The 26,168-nt window shown below is 38.9% G+C and overlaps 1 protein-coding gene across 1 annotated transcript in view; it reads left to right on the top strand.

The window, feature by feature from the left end:
- The first annotated feature begins 13,004 nt into the window (after positions 1 to 13,004).
- The window catches only part of SH3BGRL (SH3 domain binding glutamate rich protein like), a 65,502-nt gene continuing 52,338 nt past the window's right edge, over positions 13,005 to 26,168 (top strand). The window contains exon 1 of the mRNA XM_090265070.1: positions 13,005 to 13,252. Coding sequence (XP_090121196.1) covers positions 13,208 to 13,252 — 45 coding nt within the window. The 5' untranslated portion in view covers positions 13,005 to 13,207. The remainder of the gene's footprint in view (positions 13,253 to 26,168) is intronic.

Below are 26,168 nucleotides of genomic sequence, written 5' to 3'. Positions count from 1 at the left end.
CACAGTTTCTGGACACAAGGTCACTATCCAAAAAACAATTGTATTTTTATATTGCGGTTATAAACATTCTAACTTTTTAAAAGAAATCATAGAGGACTATGAACAGTCAAGACACTTAACAAAGAAGATCAAAGTAGAAAAACTTACTGTACCAGATTTCAATATATTAAAGTTGATAGTAACTCAGATAGTGTGGTACTGGCACAAAGGTAGATGGACAAATGGAATGTAATAAAGATACCAGAGCACACCAAGTCCCAGTAAAGGCATCCACAAATAACAAATTGTGCCATAGCTCAAGACAGTTAGCCCAAGGCTGGTTACAGCCTGTGTCTGACATCAACCTACACTGGAACCCCACCGTAGTGGATCCAGAACAAACAGAACCAATGGAGGACATCAGACCACACCAGAGCATGATCCCACTAAACACACAAGTGGCACACCCAAAGGAATATCCCAGCAAGAACCAGACCTTGCATGAAAAAACTCTACCTCGGAGGCAGCCTCTGCACAGTGGCCATACACTGTGATTGAGGTCTATCCTTACAGTCAGCCAGACCAAGTGTTAACCTCACCCACAAATGGGCCAACAGCATTATAAGACACTGAAGAAAGAAACTGTAGAAGATACTAATAAGCAGAAGCATATGCCGTGTTCATGGATAAGAAGAATTAACATCATTAAAATGTCCATACTATCCAAAGCAACCTATAGATTCAGTGTAATCCCTATTAAAATACCAATGACATATTTCACAGACCTAGAACAAATACTCCAAAAATTTATATGGAACCAAAAAGCGACCCTGAATAGCCTCAGCAACCTTCAGAAGAACAAAGCAGGAGGAATCACAATACCAGACATCAAACAATACCACAAAGCCACTGTAATCAAAACAGTCTGGTACTGACATAAGAACAGACATATAGATCAGTGGAACAGAATAGAGAGCCCAGAAATAAACCCAGGTCTCTATGGTCAACTAATATTTGACAAAAGGGGAAGGAACATAAAATGGAATGAAAATAGCCTCTTCAACAAATGGTGTTGGGAGAGCTGGACAAGGACATGCAAAAAAAATGAAACTAGACCACCAACTTACACCACACACCAGAGTAAAGTCAAGATGGATCAAAGAATTAAATGTAAGCCATGACACCATAAAAGTCCTAGAGGAAAACATAAGCAGGAAAATTTCAGATATCCCACGTAGCAATATTTTCACTGATATAGCTCCTAAAGCAAAGGAAATAAAGGAAAGAATAAACAAATGGGACTACATCAAACTAAAGAGTTTATGCTCAGCAAAAGAAAACATCAGCAAGATGAAAAGGGAACCAACCATATGGGAAAACATATGATACCTCAGACACAAGAGATTGATCTCCAAAATATATAAAGAACTTATACGACTCAACACCAAGAAGTGAGATACCACCTCAAACTAGTCAGAATGGCCATCAGCAACAAATCAACAAACAACAAGCAAAGGAAACAGTTTATGCTCAGCAAAAGAAAACATCAGCAAGATGAAAAGGAAACCAACCATACGGGAAAAGATATTTGCCAATGATATCACAGACAGGGGACTGATCTCCAAAATATATAAAGAGCTTATACAACTCAACATCAAGAAAACAAACAACCCAATTAAAAAATGGGCAAAGGACCTGAACAAACACTTCTCTGAAGAAGACATACAGAAGGTCCATAGGCACATGAAAAAATGCTCAACATCATTGGCCATCAGAGAGATGCAAGTAAAAACCACAATGAGATACCACCTTACACCTGTCAGAATGGCCATCATCAACAAATCAACAAACAGCAAGCGCTGGTGAGGATGTGGAGAAACGAGAACCCTACTGCACTGTTGGTGGGAATGCAGACTGGTGCAGCCACTGTGGAAAACATTATGGAATTACCTCAAAAAACTAAAAATGGAACTGCCATTTGAACCAGTGATTCCACTGCTAGGATTATACCCAAAAAATCCTAAAACCCTAATTCAAAAGAATTTATGCACCCCTATGTTCATAGCAGCACTACTTACAATAGACAAGTGCTGGAAACAACCTAAGTGACCATCATTAGATGAGTGGATCAAAAAACTGTGGTACATTCATACAATGGAATACTATGTAGCAGAAAGAAAGAAGGAACTCCTGTCATTTGCGACGGCATGGATGGAACTAGAGAGAATTATGCTTAGCGAAATAAGCCAAGCAAGACACATACCATATCATCTCACCTAATACAGGAAACTAATGAACAACACAAATGAGCAAAATTGAACTAGAGGCATTGAAACAAGAAGCAGAATGAGAGTGACCAGGGAGAGGGGGGAGGGGAAAGGGGGGAAAGAAGGGGAAGGGTCTAGTAAAGGAACTAGTATAGATGACCATGGACATGGACAACCGGGTGGGGAATGACTGTGGGAAAAGGGGTGGGTGGAGTGGGGGGGAGCAATGGGGAAAACGTGGGACAACTGTTATAGAAAAACAATTAAAATAAACTGGGAGAGAACACCAAGCTCAATCCCTTTAAATTTGTGGGGCTAAAGAATTTTCCTTGTACCCCTGAGAGCCTGTGTAAGGTGCTGTCTATGGATTTCCCTTTTGAGGTAGATGGACTTCTCTTCTACCACAAGCAGAGCCACTATAGCCCTGGAAGCACTCCTCTGGTGGGCTGGCTGCGCCCATACATGGTGTCAGATATTCTTGGTGTGGCTGTGCCCGCTAGCCCGCTGACCACCAGGCCGGAGTATGCTGGCCACCAGCTCCAGCAGATTATTGAGCACAAGAGGAGCCAAAAGGAGGACGTGATAGAGAAACCCATGCACAAGTCCTTTGACAACGGGCACTATGAGCTGGAGCACCTGTCTACGCCTAAGCCGAAGAGCAATCCGCGCCAGCCCGGGAGCCTCATGGAAAACTAAAGAGGAGAGTCTCCTTTGGGAGTCATGGGATGGTGCTTGGTCCCAGAAGGGAGGTTGGGGAGGAGAACAGTGACAACAACAGGTGACTTCATTTTAGAGTGGACTTTCCAAAGCCACTCCATTGGAAACAACTCCTGTAAAAAGTGTACCCTGAATCCACAATGTAAATATATGTGATTCTTAAGAAAAAAAAAAAAAGAAAAAAAAAAGCTGTTTGCATTTATTAACCAATGCCACCCCAATAAATTTAATAAAAAAAAGAGAAAAATTATGAATGGACACGTATAAATGAAAAAAAATGATACAAACACTTGTGAATGTTTGAGCCCTTGATTTCTGACAAAAGTGGCATTGCAAACCAGTGGAAAAAGAATTCTTTTTCCCAGAATTCCTGAGCAGGTATTCCACAAAATAAAATATCCAAAAGGCAATAAAATGTGAAAAGATGCATAACTGCCTAGTAATTAGAGAAATGCTAACTAGAGCCACAATAAGATAATCATTTCCCACCAAGTAGAAGGAATAAAAGAGAAACACAGGGTCCAGAATGAGGACGCCATGTTACTCTATATGGTGCTAATTAAAGCATATTTGGAGCATGAAATTCAGTTCTGGAGGCCACTCTTTCAAGAGAGATGCTGACAAACTGGAACATATCGAAAGGAGCGATCTGTAGACATCACGGCACACAGAGTATGGTTAGAGTAATGGGAAATATTAACTTAGAGAAGGCTTCCCTTACAAAAGCCTTCAGAAGAATAGAGATGAGTTTATAACTGTGAATTATTAGTATGAAAGAAACATAAAAGGAAACAGTTCTCAGCTCAACCTCAGAAAAATATTTCTAAAGTTTTGAGCTGACCGAAAATGGAATAGGGATGTCTCAAGAACTGTGAGCCAACTGTAACTGGAGGAGTTCACAAGCACTGTCTGGATGAGAATTTGATGATGTCATTATTGTTAGGGTGTGGAGGGAGCTAGGGGTGTTAGACTGAGCTCTGAGGTTCTTCTCAGATTTATAAATCCACAAATCATGGAGTGTGTTTCTGTGTGAAAGAGATCTTAAAGCAATCCTCCCTTTGGAAGAAATAATGTCTGCTCCCTATCCCCCATTACATCTCCTTTTAGTGATTACTGAGTTGACTCACTACTCTTCTGGAATCTGTAATTCCCAATAAAAGAATAACAGACCAGTTGCCTTTACTGCAATTACAAGAAGATTTTAGAAATAATTATTGGTGTTGCTGGAGTCCTATTGTTCCCTAAGAACTTTTCTTGTTACTTCTCAGGGACAATGGATAAAATGACATTCTACACGTGTCTCTGTTGGGATTCTGTATGGAGCCGATAAGCTTATTTTTAATTTTGCTTTCCTAATCACGGAATATTTATTCTCCATGGGTATATAGCGCCCTCTAGTGGCCACAACTATGGACATAACGTAGTGGGTGAGATCAGAACTCTGGACTCAATACAGCGAAGACAACTTTTGGCACCAAGTCATGACGTGGCTTTCTGCTGATGCCCCTCACCACGTAGCAGATAAGTGAGACAGGCTTAGAATTCTTAAGCACAACACTCTACTGACACCCAGAGAGAAAAACAGTTTAGTCCTCCAAAGTGCAGTATTTTTCTGTATTTAAATATTTTGTGTTAATGTGTTGTTTGTTAACAGAAGAATAATGTAATATTCCTAGTCTGCCACTTGCCAGAGCAGCCATAAAATTACGGATTATGTCATCACTGAGTAACGCTGTTGATGATTCAATCTAATCAAATCTCTTTGAATACAATCAAGAACCCGGGTACTCTTATTGTGGAAACGCCACCCCACAGTGTGTTAAAAAATAAAAACTCAAATGTACCTATTTAGTTATTTGTTCATTTATTCATTTATTTATTTAAATTTTACTTATTAATTTTGAGAGAGGGGATATATATATATATATATATATATATATATATATATATATATATATATATATATATATATAAATTCAGAGAAGGAAAACTCTGATTCCAAAAAACCTCCGCTGCCTTGCGGCATACCTCTTCAGGGGAAAGGCTAGGGGAGTAAACCCCGACAGAAAATCCGGAGCCGGAGTCCCTAAGGCGGTTTGACGTTGTAGTCAATACCGGCAACTCCTGCGGCGCACCTGAAGCCAAGCTGTATTGACTCCGTCTTTCCCTTGGATCCTTCAGCTGCGAAGAGAGGGGGGGTCTGCTGCATGGGCAACAGCAGACCCTCCATATCACCCCGCCCAGGCTCTGTAGCTTCAGCTTCACTGGAGAGGACACTCCAGCGTCATCGCAAGATGTCGATTCGGCATGGGAGGAGACAGATACCGTGTCACTCCCAAGTCGGACTGCACAACCATTCTCGGCGGTGCAGATAGACTCTTAAGAAGCTAAACCATCGTCTCTCGAGACGGACGGCTGCCGACGATATATATAAATTGATTGTTCCACTTATTTATGCATTCATTGGTTGATACTTGCATGTTCCCTGATCAGGGAATGAACCCACAATCTTGGCATATCTGGCTGATGCTCTAACCAACTGAGCTTACTGGCCAGGGTCCCTACCTTCTTATTTAAATAGACATGAGAAAATGCCCATTGTAACTAATCATCAGAGAAATGCAAATTAAAACCACAATGAGATATCACCTCACACCTGTCAGAATAGCTGTCTTCAATAAATCCACAAACAAGCGCTGGCGAGGATGTGGAGAAAGGGAACCTGCATGCACTGTTGGTGGGAATGCAGATCTTTACAGCCAGTCTGGACAACAGTATGGAGCTACATCAAAACTTAAAAATGGAGTTGCCTTTTGACCCAGTGACTCCACTTTTGGGAATTGATCAGAAGAAACCGGATACACTAATTCAAAAGAATCTATGCCTCCTTATGTTAATTTCAGCGCTATTTACAATAACCAAGGTCTGGAAACAGCCCAAGTGCCCATCAGTAGATGAGTGGGTAAGAAAGCTGTGGTACATTTACACAGTGGAATGCTACTCGGCCATCAGAAAAAGTAAATCTTATCTTTTGTGAAAGCATCGATGGACCTGGAGATTATTATGCTAAATTAAATAAACCAGGCAGAGAAAGACAAATACCTTATGATCTTCCTTGTATGTGGAATTAAACTGAGGAACAAAACAGAAACAGAGGCACGGACACATGGAACAGACTGGCAGCTGTCAGAGGGAAGGGGGCAAGGGGTCTTGGATGAAAGAAGGTGAAGGGATTAAACAAAAAACATAATATGACACATAGACACAGACAACAGTGTGGTGATGGCCACAGGGAGAGGGGTGGAAGCTGGGTGGAGGCGGGCAAATGGAGGGTAAATGAGGACAGAAAGAGACTTTGCTCAGGGTGGTGGGTGCAGGATGCAGATGCTGTTTTGCTGAGGTGTACACTTGAAACCTGTATGGTTTGTGAACCAATGTCACCCCAATAAAATTAATTTAAAAATAAGTAAACATATATATTAAATATATATTAAATATAAAGTATTAAATATAAAGTATTACAATTTTATAATTTTGTTTTTAAATTTAAAATTATTTAGTCCCAAGCAAATTATGAAACTATGCTTGACAGTGATTTTTTGGCAACCATTATAGATACTTGGGAATTCTGCTGAAGAAAATTTAACTCCCAATTGCTTCCAATGAAATGGAAATTTTATGAACACTAAATTTAATATTTAAACAAGTTGATATGGTAATGTTTTGTAGACATTTCATTAAACATTTCTTAACTGTGTATTTTTAGGCTTTTTTGTAATGTGGTGTAAATAGTATTTTTACTTTCTCAAAAGTTTAAAAATAGGAAAAAAAAACTTACTCTGGCCATTGTGGACTAGATAATCTGGAAGAACCCTTTGCTAAAGGAAATTTGAAATGTTAGAAGACACTTTACAAAATTTTCTTAAAAACATTGGCGATCTAGACAAGAAAGTGAAGAATTACCAGGTTAAGAAAAGGGGATAGATTACAACTCTGAAAAGCTCAGCGATGACCTAAAGCTGCTTTTGCCCTAGTCAGACCTTTTCTTTTGGCACGAGGAATAAAGATAACCTGCCTGGAGACTCCTAACTTTCAGTGGGGTGTGAGAACACAAGGAGTCTCCACTTGCAGGGGAACTGCTGCCCTAAAGAAAAAAATGATCAGTGAAGGCAAGGGGATAGAAAGAACACCCAGAGAAAAGACTGAAGCTGTACGAGTGTTTTCTCATTATAAAATAGAACTTCCAGTGAGTGCAGTGAGCAAGTTTGGGAAAGAGGAATGGATGGACACTGAAGCCTGAAGTAGAAGTTTTGAATGGAAGATGTCTTTTTGTACTTATACTGTGCCATATGCATGACCCATATTACAAAAATCCTCTATGGAACCCTCCCATGTGAACAGATGTCCTCAATTCTGTCTCCTTCTTATTCTTGTTGTTCACCTATGCCCATCCCTTACACCCTAATTCTTCTACTGTACGTACAGCCCACTAAAACTGTACTATACTATCCTCTAGCTCAACAGTTGGTCCAAAAATGTAGGACAGAAAACAAAAATGTGTATTTTGGGTAGTGATGTACTCAATCTGACGCCATGAATGTTATGAGTATCTGATTCATCAACAGGATTATGGGGCAGAGAACTATTTGTAAGAACTTAACTGTCACCTTAGAAAAGTGCTGAATGTTAGGGACTTATATCAAGATAATCAATGAGGAGGCAGAGGGGGGTAAAATTCTTGTGACTGGGGTAACATCAGCTACTTCTTCAATACAATTGTCACTTGCACTCTAGACCATGGCAACACTGGGCCCAAATTATAACATTGTAACAATAAGCTGGAATGCCTATCCAGTTTGCCAACAATTCCACATCTAGGGATTTATTCTGAAGAAATTATTAGAGAGGTGGACAAGAATTTATTGAAAAGTATATACTTCAGGATACTGAGACTTCTGGTCAAGATGGAGGCGTAGACAGACACACTGTCTCCCTCCACAACTAAGAAGGAATACAACTACCTCAAAACTAGAGACAACCAGAAGTTCCAGAAAATCAAACTGCATGGAAGTCCAGCAAACAAAGATATAAAGAAGAAATACTCATCCAGACATGTAGGAGGGGCGGAGCCAGGGTGGAGAGGACGCGGTGTGGTGGCGGCAGCAGAGGCAGCAGTGGCATGCCGGCAGAAAGCACAGTTATATGTTTTAAAAAGTCAGAAGAGACACCTGGGGAGCATTCCCAGCTCCTCACCAGCCCTCACAACTCACAATCCCAGCACTGGGGAAAATCAAGCTTCATTGCTTCTGACTGTGCAGGCCAGAGGGGATTGGGGTGGAGGCAGAAATTGTGGGTCTCTCAGCAGAGTCTGCTTGTTTAAAGGGCCCCCATGGTCCTAGAACATCCGCAGACCCACCCACTCTGTGAATGACGGCCAGGGCAGCAGCTAGAGGGGCACCAGTTCGGTGCGGAAGTGGGAGAGGTGCCTGGAAAAGGGGCGAGTGCTGGGCGGGCAGCATTGTTCCCTCTTGGACCCCTCCCCACATACAGCGCCACAACGTGGTGAAATAGGTCACCTTGTACTGATGAATCCCTAAGGCTCCATCCCTTACAAAGTTACAGGAGTGACAGCTCTACCTGGGATGCAGAGGCAAACAAACACAGGAGCCTGTCAGAATGAGGAGACAACTTCTGGCCAAGATGGAGCCTAGACTGACATGCTCCGTCTCCCTCCACAACTAAGAAGGAATACAACTACCGCAAAACCAGAAATAACCAGAAATTCCAGAAAATAAAGCTACATGGAAGTCCAACATTTGAAGTTATAAAGAAGCAGTGCTCATCTGGACGGGTAGGAGGGGCGAAGCCACGGTGGAGAGGCCGAGCTGTGCTGGCGGTGGCAGCTGTGGTGATGGCGTCAGGACAGCGGTAAGCACAGACACCTGTGTTCAAGGGGAGGGAAGAAGCACCTGGGGAGCACCCCCAGCTGCAGACCAGACCCATCAGCTCGCGAATCCAACACCGGGGAAGGCAGGCCCCCATTGCCTTGGGCTATGAGAGCTGGAGGGCGTGGGGATGGAAGAGGAGGCTCCCTGTCTCTCAGCAGAGAGTGAATGGGGGGAATCCATCTTGGACTCCCCACACACACAAAGCCCCACAGCGTGGTGAGAAGGGTCGCCTGGTTGTGACGAGTACACTGGGCTCTGCACCCTACAATGCAGGAGGTGTGACAGCCCTGCCCAGCAAGCAAAGGTAAACACATAACTGTCAAGATAGCACAGATCACAATAGAGATCCCAGTGACGCAGCTGACCAGACAGCAAATATCTAATCTAACGGCTCAGCAGATAGGAAATCTTTGTGAGGCTCAGTTCAGAGCTTTGGTTATATGAATGCTTACAGACCTAACAGCAGATCTTAAACAAGACAAGGAAGGAATGAAGGCTAGTCCTGCTGAAATGAACAAAAACACATATGAAACTAGTGGTGAGGGAAAGAAAACCAGGGATCAAGTCAATAAATCAGAACACAGGGAAGGAACAAACAGTCACCCAGTGCAGAAAGAGAAAACAAAAAGTGAGGACAATGAGGAGAGGCTCAGAAACCTATGGGACAGCTATAAGCGGGCCAACATCTGAATCATAGGATTGCCAGAAGGTGAAGAAGAAGAACTAGAAATTGAAAAATTGTGTGAAAAAATAATGAAGCAGAACTTCCCTAACTTGGTGAAGGAACTAGACTTACAGATTCAGGAAGCACAGAGAGTTCAAAAAAGCTGGACCCAGGGAGAACCACACCAAGACACATTATAATCAAAATGTCAAAAATTAAAGATAAAGAGAGAATCTTAAAAGCAGCAAGAGAGAAGAAGAGAACTACGTACGAAGGGGTCCCAATTAGACTATCAGCTGATTTCTCAAAAGAAACTCTGTAGGCAAGAAGGGACTGGCAAGAAATATTGAAAGGAATGAAAAACAAAAACCTACAGCCACGATTACTCTATCGAATGAAGCTGTCATTCAGAATAGAAGGACAGAGAAAGTGCTTCCAGGACAAAGTAAAACTGAAGGAGTTCATTAGATCCAAACCATTGTTATATGAGGTGTTAAAGGGACTTATTTAGAAGAAGAAGGATCAAAACTATGAACATTAAAATGAAAACTGTATCACAACAACCAACAACAGAGACTAGGGAATAGAAACAAAGACAAACTAAATAGGCAATGAGCATGGGAAAAGAACTATAGGTATGGGGAACATTATGGGGGCAGGTCAGCAGGGAGGGGGTAGGGGGGAGAAGGGAGGGAGGTGGTGCAGGAATTAAGAAGCATAGTAGGAGGGAGCAGAGAAGACAGGGAGATGTTGAGAAGAACTACATGCACAACCAATGGGCATGGACTAAGGGGGGGGACAAGTGGAGGGAGGGGGGGTCACTGGGTGGAGGGAAAAAAAGAGAAAAGAAATTGGGACAACTGTAACAACATAATCAATAAAACAATTTAAAAAAAGAAAAGTATATACTTCAGCATAAAGTGCAATATAAAATAATTGAAAAGCAATATGTTTAATAATGCAGAATTATTTAAATAACTTTGGTATGTCTATAAAATGTAATGAAGTAAAGCCATGGAAAATCATTTTGTAAAAATCATACTTTCTGACATGGGGTAATTTGTTTTATTTTATTTTCAATTACAGTTTACATTCAACCATTCAGTATTATTGTGTATTAGTTTCAGGTTTTTACCATAGTGGTTGGACATTTATATATAAAATTTACAAAGCGCTCCTCCTGATATTTCTAGTACACATCTGACACCATATGTAGTTATTAAAATATTACTGACTATACTTCCTATACTGTTCTAACTACCAATCTGTACTTCTTAACCCCTTCCCCTGTTTCACCCAGTCCCCCAACCCCTATCCCCTCTGGCAACCATCAGTCTGTTTTCTGTATGCTTTTGTTCTGTATAATTTTAAAAATATATTTTCTAAGTGAAAAAGGACCATTTACAAAATAGTATGTATCTTATCATAAATTAATTTTAAGAACATATGTACTCTCTCTCTTCCTTTCCTGCCACTCCTCTCAAATCCTCATAGCTATCCTCATGTCTCTAATCTCTGACTAGGCCTGGAAAGATTTACATCTACATATTAAAAAATGGTTATCTCCAGATATTGGGAGTATGGATGATTTTTTATTTTCAATGTTTATTTAGTTTTCTGCACACGCATGTATTTATTTTATAGTTTTTGAAATTTGTTAGCATTTCATTAATAATAAATAGATTTCTTATGACCATAGATCACAGATACTGTTGAAAAACCCTTTGATCCATCTTAATCAGGCTTTAACCTTTCAGTCAAATTATATGAACAAATACTTTTCCAGACAGGGCTGTGAGGGAGTAAAATGGTGCAAAAATGACCATTCTAGGATATACATTCCAGGGGTGGTTGAATATAGTAGGTAGCAAGCCCAATATTATCTATTGTGTTAATTTCTAGGACAAAAATACTGGTAAAGCGCTTCCCCCAAACATGTCCTAAATGTTCCTGTTAATAAAGATCAACAGATTTTGTTCATATATCAATTTATTGGGGATATTTCCACTTATAATAATACATCTGTATTTAAAAGAAATTAAGTATCAGAGAACATCTGCCCATTCATCAAAGTTTCAGATAAGGCCCACTGGAGGCATTGCTAATCCTGGTATTTAGTTCTCTGGAGATATGAATTTTGTCATATGGATATGTAGAATAAATAGAAGAGTTGTTCTTTTTTTCTCTTTATTTTTTTCATCAATTCCAAAAAGACTATCAGTTCAAATAGAATACATGTTGGGCACTGAGGGTGGCAAGTTATGTCAGTTTTCCCAAATCAAAACGCGGAGGAAGATTTCCCTGTCCTGTAGCCTGGGAAGCGCAATAAGTGTCAACCTACTGCTGACAATGATGAGGGTGACGTAGGTGAGCCTGCGGGGTCATCTGAGTAACAATTTTAATTCGGATCTAGAAAAGGTAAGAGTTGGGCAGATGGGGCGGGCAGAAAAGAATGTGAGGATGTGGGAAAAGGTGAACAAAAGGATAAGAAGAGCAAAGGCATGAAAATGAGTAAGTAGTGCGATCGCAGTGGGGAGTCAACAATAATTATGCAAGGAAGTTAGTTTAGGGGAACACTGAAGACCCTATCAATAGTGTAGCGCCAGTTTATGGTGGGAGCTCCTTAGAAACGTAATTCAGGTTCGATTTGATCATCTGGAAATTTGAATTACAGTCTGAAGTATATGGGCGCTCTCTGGACATCATCAACTGTTTGCTTATTTTCCCAGAGCTACAAATAACCATCTGCTCCCTTTCTGTTCACCATTTGAACATGTCCTGCAACATAGGATCCAAACTCCGTTTCCTCAGTGAGTTAATAAGGAAACAATGCAGTACGAAACAAAACATCATTTACTTTCTCACACTGCATTTTCAACAGGTTTTTTTTGTTTTGTTTTGTTTTCAATTTTCTTCCTCCATTCTTGAGTTTGCCAGTCAGTCTTCCTGCATATTCCCACAGAAGCAGGATTCCTTATCTTAACAAAAAAGGCAAGGTCCAAAAGCAATCAAATTCTGCCATTTCTGGTTTAGGGAAACCTGAAACTTTTAAAAACCTTCTGTGGCATGGCTAAGTCCTTCAGTGCCCAATTCTTGTCACCAGCTAACATCAGAACAATCAGTACATAATAAACAGGTTTTAAGAGCATGGGCTTTCTTACGTGCCTGCATTCAAAGAATATCTGTCTTCTTATTTGCATACATTTCTGAGCGGAAAATTATATGTAGAACTTTTAGTCTCCGTGGGAAAAGGTCCTTCATTCTAACCTAATTTAATTAAATGCTCCTTTTTTCTGTTTCTCCTATCCCTCTTCTCAGGAAGGGAATAGTAAAAAAAAAAAAAAAAAAAAAAAAAAAATGTTAACAGATCTCGCGGTGCTATTCGAGATTCCTTTAAAAAAAAAAAACTAGAAATGATGCAAACAAGCCTGTGCCTTCCGGGGTTTGGGGCTGGGAACCCAGCCCAGTGCAAGCGGCCAAGGGAGGAGGCGGGACTCTAGCGAGTTCCCCTTCCACATTCCCCCACCCTTGTCTTCCAGCCCCTGATCGGTGGCTAGCTCAATTCCAGCCCCTGCTGCCGCTGCTCTCCAGCCATTTGCAGGACCCAAACCACCGCGGCCGCTGTTTCCAGGATGGTGATCCGCGTGTATATTGCATCCTCCTCTGGCTCGACGGCGGTAAGGAGGGCGGGGAGCCCATCTTTGTTGTTTTCCTGCACGCCCCGCTTCTGCTGCCCCAGAACCGTTAAATTGCAGAAGTTCGTTGGGCAGCTTCTCTTTCGGAAGACACTCCCACCCCACCCCCTTCTTCCCTTTCTTCCCTTTGTTGTACTGACTCATTTTCCCATGGAGTTTAGCTCCGTTTCCCTTGTGACGTTGGGACCACGTTTCTTCTTCGAAAGAAAAAGGAAGCTACTGAATTTTGGTAGATGAGAGATGGTGGTATAGAGTCTTTAAAGTCAGGTGAAGAAGTCGGGTAAAAATCACACAGCGGTGATTTTCATGAAGGGGACATTTGACATGTGTGCTGTAGCTACTGAGGTGAGGGGCAGGAGTGCACATCTGTAAAGGATGTGACAAGTGAATGGGGGCCTGCTGAGGCATTGCGATTACTTTCAGAAAGGAATACCCCTGTAATCAAAGTGCTATTTTACTTGCATGTAGGAGAGGCTGTTCAACTTCCACCTAAAGACTTTGTCAGAACTAGACAGAATGGGAGGGGAAGTTGGGAACCGTGGTACGAACTTGTGTGTTAAAAAGAAAAATAAAGATAAAGGATCTTTTTCCTCCTCCCACATTGTACCTTACTTTGACCTTTGCTTTTTTCTTTCAAAAGGTTTTACTTCTAACAGTTCCTAACTGCTTCAAATACACCGAGCAAAATGAATGAAAAGGGAACCGAGGAGTGGTTTCTTGGGTAGTACCAGACCAAAGTTACTGCTTCTTCAAATTATAGGACATACGGGCAAAGTCACATGCTCACAGTTTACAATAATGTTTTATCAGCAGCTATGGGTAGCAAAAGGATAAACCTGGGTGAAAGCTGCGTACGTATCCGTGATGAAAGTTGCCTCCATTTTCCCCAACTCAGAAGAAAAGCCAACACCAGCAAGAGCAGATGTGTGGGATCAGACTTAGGGTGTAGGAACAATACCCTCCCTCTTCTTCTGCGCTTTAGAGCAGCAGCTTCTCCATGTTTTTGTTTTTGTTTATTTAACCCCTAAGAGGATTGGGAGTACAATTGAATGTTGTGTGAAATCACAAGAACTTTCATTGAACCTTGAACTTTGACCTCTCTAGCCACCATGTCTGAGTTGTTTAGACAGTTTTGAAATAGAATACTTACTTTACACTTTTTGAGCAAGTTCAGGTTCAAAAAAGAAAGCTCTTAAAATTGCCTTTGAACATCACTTTTTTGAGCTTCTTGCCTTATTATTTTCCATATATATTAATTCTGATGTTTCAAAGTAATATTTGAGTTGTTCAGAATTTCAAGTCCAATACAATGATTATAAAATTTTAAAGACCTGCCCTGGCTGGTGTGGCTCAGTGGATTGAATGCCGGCCTGTGGACCAAAGGGTTCCCAGTTCGATTCTCAGTTCAGGGTACATGCCTGGGTTTCAGGCCAGGTCCTCAGTTGGGGGCATGAGAGACACAACCGATCGCTGTTTCTCTCACACATCATGTTTCCCTCCCTCTCTTTCTTCTCTCTCTAAAAATAAATAAATAAAATATTTAAAAATTTTTAAAGACTAGCTTAATACCCTTAGTTAAACCCTTGATTAGATTAAACAAATAAGGAAATTAATTTCATTTTGGGTAATAGGCAGTTTCGATATCGCTGTTGATTCTTTGTTTTCTTACTCTCCTACACCTCCCCCAAAAGCATATTCAAGAAGAAACTCCTTTCAAATTTCTATTCATGTAAGAACAACTGCACCTCTCTGTTTATTAAGACTTAAGTTTCTAAGGGCCTTAAAATTACTGCTGTCTCCTATTATGTTCATTTTTAGACTCCATTGTTGAAGACTATGCAAATAAGAAATAGTTATGTTCCCTGTGTTTTGTTTCAATTTTATTTTCTAATGGCTGATTAGAGATTTGTATATTGTTGCAGTTATACTTCTGATGAACCTGTTATCAAAGTTCTACTGCATATTGCTGAAATAAATCATTGTTTTATTGCAATCTTACAGCATTTTAAAAAAATACTAAGTATAAAGTGAGTATACTTCAGGAAGTGATCCTTTCTACCTTAAATGGGGACACTTCAGTTTGCATTATTAAGGGTTTTCCTTCAATACTGATGACATGTTGTTTTTAAAACAGGATTTAGAAATTTTGCAACAAACATCATAATGGGAACCCAACAATTGCACAAGTGAGATACTCCTGTTAAGTGACTAAGTGTAGTTCTCTGAAGAACATTTAAAAGATAGCTTTTGCTTTTGTATTGGCAATCTGACTGTTCTGACTCTTTCTAGTGGTTGTCATAAAAATAACCAGTATTAGATGTTCTATCAAGTAGCATGGGATCTATGAGAATTGCAAGACAATATTAACTTATTCTTTCCTTTTCTGAAGATGCCCTGTCCCTCATAGACTGATTTTTTTTTAAAACAAGTTTTCAAACTTGTCCTCAGCTCTGCCCCAATATGGAGGAATAACACCTGCTTCTGAAAAGTTTAGAAATGAAAGCAAGTGCGTTTGTTTTTGCAGTGGATTTCTTGATAGTACCCATAACAATGATAATGGAAACACTTAAGTTTGCCAGATACTACCTCATTTTTTCTTGACAATTTGTAGTCCTATGAATTAGACACTATGATTATCTCTTTTTCAGATAAGGAAATACAGGTAGAAAGGTAAACAGCTTTCTCAAGGTTACACAACTAGTAAGCCACAGAGCTGGAATCTAATACAAGCTGTTTCAATCCAAATAATGTGTTTAAACACCAAGAAATATATCCTCCCAGTGATGCTTGACAGCTAGAAGGAATGAGCAGATAAACATTGACATGAGGGGAGAAGTATGGAAAATAGTAAGTCCTGTAACTGGAATAATTGCCTGGTTATATGCATATAGGGGAATGGGAGAAAAAGGAGCTAGTGTGAAGGAGGGATAGTATATCTAAGGGTGAATTTCACCGTGTGGGCTAAATGGCTATTCATTCAAGGCCAGGGGGATTGCAGAGACATGCACATTTGGAACTGATCTTTTATAGGTCAATGTATGAAAATTCAGTTCTTAATACTGCTTCTTTTTTATGGAAAACATTTAGCAGAAATGCAACCCTGCAATTGTCTATAGGAAGTGATTTCTGTCTATTCAGAACTGTTCATGCATGTCTTAATCCACTGTAACAGTAATATATAGCATGCATTTCTTGAGATTGTAATACCTTGCAAATTTACATTTAATGGGAAAAGAATAGCAAGTACAGGGGTTATCTAGTTTAATAAATTTCAATAACTTTTTAACAAAGATCAACATTGGCCTCTGATCAGAGTTACTACAGTGATAACAGCTTGGGTTTAACTGGTCCGGGAGTTTTCTTTCCCTAATCCTTTACCTTAGATCCATAGTAATCTCCCTTTTGTGGCCTCTGTGCATTCTAGGTGTGCTTGGTGTAGACATTTTAAGGTTTTGGTAGATAGATGATTTTTGAGGGTTTCATTTAGGGAATAACTTTTAAAAAGTGGTCTCTTTTATGACTGCTGAAGCATAGACTACTTGCATTGTCCATATAGCAAATGAAATATACATACTGTTCCTCTATGGCAATATTCAGTGCACATGCTATAAAAACAAGTGAGGAAAATGAACACTTGTGATAGCCAGTGCAGGAGTCACTAGTCACAGTGTTTTCTTCATTCGGATAATATGGATATAGAATAACAATCCACAGTTCTTTGCCTGCATAATTCTCAGTTAATTTCATAGTAGGTGACAGAGTATTTTTGCTGCTCTGTCTCTCTATTTATAAATTGAACACTGGTTTGATTTACGCAGTGGTCTTTGTCATAGCTTCTAAGGTTTGATTGAATGCTGTTTAAAGCTATTCATTAACTACTTAGAAGAGCAAAATCAAAAGCTGTTCATCAAATGACTGCTTGGACATGCATTTTTGGATGTCTTGAACAGTAAAAAAAAAAAAAAAAAAAAGGGCATATTTACATGGTAAATGCAGGAACTCAAGACCAGTGCCGTCAGCTTGGTGCCCTCTATTTGGTGACTGATTTCCTAAACTTCACAGGAATGGTGAAGCCCTTGGAATAACTTGGCCCAACTTAAAGAGGCTTGGGAAACAGTTATCAATGATGATGAATCTTGGACATTTAAAAAGGTACTTAAAAGTCAATTGTTTGTACAGAAGAATGTATTGTGGAATTTAGTAAGATTCATCATCTGGTAGGAGGGATGGATTCATCTCTAGATCAAGTACTTTATTGAGGAAGGGTTTTGATCAATAAACCTTAAGGTCAGTCCTCACTCTGGGTTGGCTTGGAAAAAAATAAATTGAAGCCTCACCCACAATCAGGTAAAATGTTCTAACTCTCTAGTTAATCTCTAAATTCTTTTCTGAAATATATATTGTACAATCAAACATATCTTTTACAGGACTACCTTCTGATTTAATTGAATTATCAAGGGTGAATGATATAATTCATTTCTTACTGATAAAATTAAACAGATTGAGAATCTGTTGGTGACTATCTGACCATCTGTTTTCTTTTGGTTCTATTTAGCAGTCCACCAGGAGGCCTTTTAAACCCATTACGTAAATACTTACTCCAATCCACACCAAGATTAAACAGACTATACATTCAGAAAGAAGGGGCAGCTCATTTATGGTGGTGGTTTTTAGTAGTATGAGAAGCAAAGCTGAGTTTTTTCATTCGTCTAAGAGGGAGCAATTCTAAGCAAAGGAATTATGTTTTCTAATCTAGTCTCTCACATTTTGGCTTTATTAGTTTGTTTGAAGTATTATAGATTGCCAGACATCAGGTAAAAATTAAATATAAGTTTAAAAATGTGACAATCTCAAAGTCCATATATTTAAAATTATCCAGTGTCAGTGCTGCTAGCTTTTTTGGTTTTAGTACCCTTCTATTAACATGATTGGTCAAAATTTGACTCTAGTAATAGTAAAAACTAATATTTATTTATGCATCATATATGTCAGGCATTGTGCCCTGTGCTTTACATACATTGTCTCAATTATTTTTATGCTTAAAATAACCTTGTGAGGTAAGTGCTTTTATTAGATCCATGTCATGTAATGGGAGGGTGTGTTTCTAAGATCCAGAAGTATTAGGTACATTGTTCAAGATCAAAGAGCTACAAATGACAGAACTGGGATTAGAACCCAGGTTATTCTGACTCCAAAACCCACTCGTAAACACTGTTATTTACACATCCTCTTAGTGTATAAGTATTGAACAGAGATTATGTCACTAGCACATTAAAACCTTGTCATGTGATTAGGAATCTATAATTGCCATTTAAGATGGCATGATTTCTGAAAAAAAAAAAAAAAAAAAAGACTGGGTGATACTTAACCAAGCAAATGTGTCTGTATCCATAATCTGCGTGTCAGTTAAGTGAGCATGGGGGAGGTAGGAAGGTTGGTAGCACCATTTTCACGTGCAGTTTAGTTTTTTAAAAAAAATAAAATTGTCGAACCAAGGGCACATTTTTAAATAACATGTGTGCCACATGTTGACCTTTTATGTCTTTAATTATTTCCCTGAAAAGTAGCTTTCTGTGGTTAAACCAACAATTAAAAGGTGGCTTTTTATGATTCTGTAAATCTTCAAAATTCATTAGGAATGCAGTACTACTCTAGTCTTTGAGTCCTTTCCCTTTGACTTAATTCTTTCTCAAAATGAGACCCTGTCAAAGAGTTGGAGTGGAGGCAAACATTTTCGCTTAGGCGGTTTCCAAAAGTGATTCAAAACAACTAGAACTTCACTTTTTAAACACCAGAGAATATTCATCTCATTTAACAGTTATAAGTAAAATTTGCCAGTTTCATCAGTACCAGTCAGCCAACTGTTTCATCAAAGTGCAGCATATTTTTCAATGTTAAAATTGTAACAGTAAGTATATATTTAATAATAGCAGTATGATCTCAGAAACCACTCTACCCAGTGTGATATTTCACAGTTAATTTAGAAGGAAGGTGAGCGTAGATAATTACTTACCATGCTAAAAATATGATACACCATTTCACTTTAATTTCTCATGCAATTAATTTGTCAGCTTTAGTTGTTAAAAAGAGCTATCATTTTTTGAGCAGTTAAAATGTGCAAGGGATAGTGGTAAGAACTTTACATGTATTATATTATTTAATTCTCGTGGCAACTCAATGAATCCAGTAATCTTATGACCATTTTTAAGAAGAGGAAACAGGCCCAAAGAGCTAACAATGTCGGAAAACTAGGAAGGTACCCCCAGTTTATCTGACTCTGGAGCCCATGATTCTAACCCCTTATGCTATTTCTGACTACTCATGAACATTTATTAATCACTCACTTGAATGTGGCTCTGCAACTAATTTAAAAGTCATTGAAAAATGGCTTTTCTTATGAACCTGGAAAATTAGAAAAAAAAATACTTCTTAATTAATTGGTCTCTAGAAGTACCAAGAATAATTCTAGTGGCCTGTTACATCGTGTAGAGAACTTAAAACTCTTCAGAGCAGAAAATCAAAGTTCTATAGTATATACTATTAGTTAGAATGCAGAGCATGTATACAGTTATTCCCATATAAGAAATTCACCTTGTGTAAGGCCGTCTAACTAAAAGTAGATGGACAAATTATTTTTGGAAGGGATTTTAAGCTTTTAGCTAGAGCACATAGCTTTAGAGTGATGTATGCATTATTGGCTCTTGCCTGTGTGATTGAGTAGGTCACTAAACCCTTCTTTGCTGCTCATCACCCTCACAAGTAGAATATAAATGACATAAAGTGAAGAGTAGCATGCAAGAAAGCTTCTAGAAATGTTGTTATTGGAAATTCGTTACTGGAAATTATGGAATCTGATATCACACTTTCAGAAAATAAAACATAATTGAGCTTATGGATCAGCTAAATATTTTGAACTCAAAAGAGGCAATAGTTGGGGCAAAACTTTTTTCAGTGAACTTCTACTTTAACAAAAAGGGTTTGAATTTGAATTTTCTGAGCATTGTTGAGAGAACAATCAGGAGTGTTGGTGATACAGAGAGTTAGCTAGGTGACAAGACAAACATCTAGTGAGTTTTAATGGGAATAAGTAGGAAATGTAACAAGATCTAAAATAAGGCCAATTCTATACCAGACTTCATCTGATTTTTAAAAAGAGGTTGTTAAAAGGCAAGTACAAAACTATTATAAGAAAAATGTGACTAAACATTTACTTATTCTCCAGTTGCATTTAGACTTATGATTACATTTTGAAGTTGAAACTGAAGAATTATTTTGGACTAGTAAGTGTTTCCACCCCCTTAAACATTGTATGATTATGATCAGGCTCTGCATAGGGTGCTTAAGAGAGAAGCATATATTTCTCACTTGGAATTGAGTCTGACTCTACTAAAAGGTTGACTTTGAGAACTAGAACTGCACATCGTTGGGGATCCTTACACTGCACAAATGTCTGGAACTGCTTGGGAGAAGTCCCACCAGCCACAGTGCATTGTGCGTACCTTTAAAAGTCAGTGACTACATTTACATTTCATGAAAAGTGATGTACCATGTGATGTTTTAAAACACAACACATCTAACACAATCTTATCTAAATAATTTACATCTAGATGCGCAAATGGATTTACTGTAAATCAATTACTAATTACTTTTTGAAAATCATTCATTTACAGAGATAGATGTGATATTTTTCACTGCATAATGTGGTTGGATAGAGACATATTAGAATTGTACTTTTAGGTTATGTATAAAACTAGGGAAACAGTGCATAAAAGTATTAAAAACAAAAGGTGGTAATGGTACAACAATTAGATATCATATTGCGCAACAGCTCATATTAAGAGATTCTGGGGGAAGAGAAAAGCAAACTTTGAACACTTGGGTTTTCAAAACGTAGATTGCTCCAACAATTACAAAGAAAGGTAGTTCGATGATCTTCCAGTGAATGAGATAATTATGGCCTAATTCTATACCCCCCACTTGCAAAAAGGACCACCATTTGATGTCCTTTTAAGATTTGAGGTTGGAATGGTGGGCATAAATTTATGTGTCTATTTTGTTTTAGTGAAAGTGTGTAGCAATTTTCGTTTCATAAGATTAATGATAAGCACTTATTCTATGTAAAAGAATATAATAAAAAAGAGAAGGACATGTATATATAACATTAATTTTTTTTCTTCTAAACCTTTTTTAAAGCTATGGAGATTGTATCACAGTAATTATTTTAATTCACATACATAAAAAAACAGATTTTGAGGCCAAATCAATGTTTTCACAATTAATGTCCTAGCTTTTCTCCTTTTATATTGATGGGTCTGTCAAAATTCAAGATATTTTGTGGAGATCTACTTTGGAATAGCATTTCAAAATTCAACAGAGATATCAACAACTAATCTATTCTTCTGCACCAGACCATGAGCTTCTTACTGCCCAGCATATTTTTATACATGGTAAGCTTCTAAATAAATGTTTGTGATGCACAAATGGATGACATGTTTAAATTTAAATAATCTAAATAGAGTTGTGTAGTTGCTAGCAGGAAATGTGTGACTAGAACTTGGGAAAGATGGTGGCTGGAGAGTAGATTTGTGAGTCATTCACAAAGAGGTGCTTGAAACCGTAGGAAAGAATGACTCACTTGGTGGGCAGAATTATAGAGTGAGATGGAAAGAAGGCTGAGAATAAGGACAGGACCCTGGTGGATGTTCACATTTAGGATAATGTGAAAGGAAGCAGGTGGGTAAGGAAACAAGAGGATTCATCGAGACTTCAGAGTAGTGTTCTTTAATGGAAATGGGTAGGGAAAAGTTTTCAAGGAGGGTGAACATTGTTACTGGTGCTGTACAAAAATCATAAAAGCTGACTTGAAAAGGCCATTTAATTCAAAATAAGGAAATTATTACTGAAGTTGGAAAGAGGAGTTTTGGTGAAATAATGAGGACAGCAGCCTAATTGGAACATGTTAAGAAATGCAGTATGGGAGAGGAATGCTCTGCCTGAGGAAGATGGCTCCTGCAGTATGGCGAGTGATTCAGCACAGGGATCCAGGTGACTGTTCCTTCAGTTGTCTCCCCAGAGCCACCATCCCCAGACTCTCCCCAACCATCTCTAGTGCACTTTATCCTCCTTCTGCTGGAGCCTAGGATAGAGGCATAGACAGACACGCTGCATCTCCCTCCACAGCTAAGAAGGAATACAACTACCTCAAAACTAGAGACAATCAGAAGTTCCAGAAAATTGAGCTGCATGGAAGTCCAGCAAACAAAGATATAAAGAAGAAATACTCATCCAGACAGGTAGGAGGGGTGGAGCCGGCGCAGAGAGGATGTGTGCTGATGGCAGCAGTGGCAGCAGTGGCAGGCTGGTGGAAAGCGCAGTCACACATTTAAAAACTCAGAGGGACACCTGGGAGGCGCTCCCAGCACCAGACCAGACCTCGCAGCTCATGGTCCCAGCGCCAGGGAAAATAAAGCTTCTGATTGTGAAAACCAGTGGGGGTTGGGGCGGAGGCAGAAACTGCTGGTCTCTCAGCAGAGTCCGTGTGTTTAAAGGGCCCCTACAGTTCTATAACATCTGCAGACCCACCCACTCTGGAACGACAGCCAGGGCAACAGCTAGAGGGGTGCCAGTCCCATATGGAAGTGGGAGAAGTGCCTGGAAAAGGGGTGAGTGCTGAGCAAGTGGCACTGTTCCCTCTCAGACCCCTCCCCCACATACAGCACCACGACATGGTGAAACAGGTCACCCATACTGACAAATACCTAAGCCTCTGCCCCTTACAATATAACAGGTGCAACAGTTCTACATAAGATATGGAGGCAAACAAACAACGGAGCCTGTTTAAAATGAGGAGACAGAGAAGTATGGGCAAAGAGGGAAAAGATCAAGGTTCCAGTTGGAGAACTAAACAACGAGGAGATGGCCAACCTAACAGATGCAGAGTTCAAAATGCTGGTAATAAAGATGTCCAAAGGCTTGACAGATATGCTTGAGTATGGCAGATGCATAAGGGAAGAAATAAAGACTATGCTAAATGAAACAAAGGAAAATCCACAGAAAACCAATGGTGAAGGGAAGGACACCGGAGTTCAAATCAATGATTTGGAACATAAGGAAGAAAAAAGTCAACTAGTACAGAATGAGGAAACAAGAATGGAAAAAAATAAGGAGAGGCTTAGGAAGCTATGGGACAACTTTAAACATGCCAACATCTAAACCACAAGGGTTCCAGAAGGAGAAGAAGAAGAGCAAGAAATGAAAAGCTTATGTGAAAAAATAATGAAGAAAAACTTCCCAAATTTGGTGAAGGAAGTGGACATACAAGTCCAGGAAGCACAGAGAGTCCCAAACAAGCTAGAATAAAGAGGACCACACCAAGACACATCATCATTAAAATGCCAAAGATGAAAGATAGAGAATCTTAAAAGCCGCAGGAGAAAAGCAGAGAGTTACCTACAAAGGGGTGCCTATAAGATTATCAGCTGATTTCTCAAGAGAAACTTTGCAGGCAAGAAGGAACAGGTAAGAAGTATTCAATGTGATGAAAAGCAAGGACCTACAACCAAGATTCCTCTATCCAGCAAAGTTGTCATTTAGAATGGAAGGGCAGATAAAGTGCTTCCCAGACAAGGTAAAGCTAAAAGAGTTCATGATCACCAAGCCCTTATTATATGAAATGTTAAAGGGACTTATTTAAGAAAATGATCAAAACTATGAACATTAAATTAAGAAAAAGAAGACCAAAACTATGAACATTAAAATGACTACAAATTCACAACTATCAACAACTGAATCTAAAAAATAAAAACAAAATCCAACTAAGCAAACAACCAGAATAGGAACAGAATCGCAGGTATAGGGATCATTTGGAGGGTTATCAGCTGGGAGGGGGAAGGGGGAGAAATGGGGAAATGGTGCAGGGACTGAGAAGCATAATGGTTGGTACAAAATAGACAGGAGAAAGTTAAGAATAATATAGCAAAGGGTGAAGCCAAAGAACTTACATGCATGACCCATGGACATGAACTAAGGGGGTTGGGACTGCTGGAGGGAAGGGGGGTACTGGGCAGAGGGGAGCAAAGGGGAAAAAATTGGGACAACTGTAACAACATAATAAAATATACTTAAAAAAAGAATTGCAGTGTAAAGACAGAGCGGTGAATATATATATAGACTAATATTTGAGTAGCTTGGTGAAAGGAAAGAAGTAAGATAGTTGAAAAAATGAAGTTATTGTAGAGCTATTAAAGAAGAAAAACACTACGTGAACTATAATTTTGCCTTGAAAAGTCCCTTTTGTCAGTTTTCCAGAACATTGTTGATTTAAAAAAATTTCACTGTAGAATCAACAAAACTAATTCAATGACTAATGGCTGAAATATTAAAAAACTAATATTTTGTAAACTATGACAAGAGAGAAGATGAATATTTGTGATTACAAAACAATGAAACCAAATGTGCATCTTTATGATCTATATCTGAAAATGGCCAACAGATATTTTATCAAGAGAAATACAAATTACTTTAGACAACATTGTCTTTGAAGAATAAGAGCCTTTGTTAATTTCAGTTAGAGATAAAACCATATAAAGTCTGAATTGACCATGTGGAAACATGTCTTTCTTTTTAGTGGCAAATTTAAATTAGCCTTGTAAGAGAATAAGCAGGAAAGTTGTTCCTATAGAAATTAATATGAACAGCTGGACAACTTCCATTACCCTACTTGCCAAACTTCAGTAAAGACCAGTTTGACTCTTTACAAAATATTGTTCTAACTTCTTGCTATGAGATGGATTATTTTAGTCATAAGAAAGTACAACTAATGTTTGTTTTTTTAATTTAGTCTTTTACATTTGGTCCACTCCCCCAATCCTAAATCAGTTTCCAAGAGGCTGAAAGGAGTTATAGGATTGTCAGGTCAATAGGCAGATAGCCCACTTAAGATATCTGGAATGACTTGGGATGTGATGAATGCAATTTAAGAAAACAAAAACAATAAAAGGTAAATGGAAAGAAATTAGAAATTTGGGATTCATATAAATTCAATTATTAAATTCTAGATCCGAGTTAGCAATATTTCTAATTGAACAATCATAATAGTATATGTACACACATATACCATATAAGCACATGGCAGAGATGCTCAACAGCACAGCCTTACATGGGGGCAGGTGGACAATTTGAATAAATTACATAGACAATTTGAATAAATTATGTAGACAGGCCCTGTCAATTCTGGATCTATAAGCTGTACTGGGGGTTCTCTTCTTCTACCCCAAATTTGTTTATTCACAAAATATTTTTTGCCATGCACTGAGCTGGATTCTCGACTAAGGTGCTTGAGGGCAGAGAAGGACCAGGATTGAAGGTTTCTCAGCCTTTTCCCTGATCCAGAATATGGAAGGAAGTATGGGGATATCACTTCAGGGACTAAACTATGTCTGCAAAAAAGGAGGCATATATGATAGGCTGAAAGACAGAAGTACTTTAGTACTACTTGCTTGCAAGTTGGTATACTGTATCACAGGAATCAATCTCCTGCCTCCCAACAAATTTTCCAAAGTATTTGGTCTTCCCCTTCCGGTCATCTGGGCGATGAACTCCTCCTTGAATAACTATTGTGGAAACAGCAATAGTTTATGAGTTCAGTTGAACTTCTATTCAGTTTTCCTGCCATTTCGCTAGTGAAAGATGTGGGAAGTAGATTGTAAGCACAAAATGCCCTTTCCTCTTATATCTGAACACTTGGCACAGTCATGATTATTGCACAGTTCTGATTAAAGCCAAATGTATCAGCAATGATGCAAGCTAAAGATCTGTGGTTTCATTGCCTATTTCTACCTGTTATCTTAGGATTCTGCAACGAGGCATTCTAAATGGCCCTTTTCACTGTCTGAAAAAT

This window comes from Furipterus horrens, unplaced genomic scaffold (assembly GCF_987537825.1).
Source record: "Furipterus horrens unplaced genomic scaffold, mFurHor1.1.pri manual_scaffold_17, whole genome shotgun sequence".
In the NCBI taxonomy this organism is placed as follows: domain Eukaryota; kingdom Metazoa; phylum Chordata; class Mammalia; order Chiroptera; family Furipteridae; genus Furipterus; species Furipterus horrens.
The sequence above is the reverse complement of the archived record's forward strand: the minus strand, read 5'-3'. Positions and strand labels throughout refer to the sequence as shown.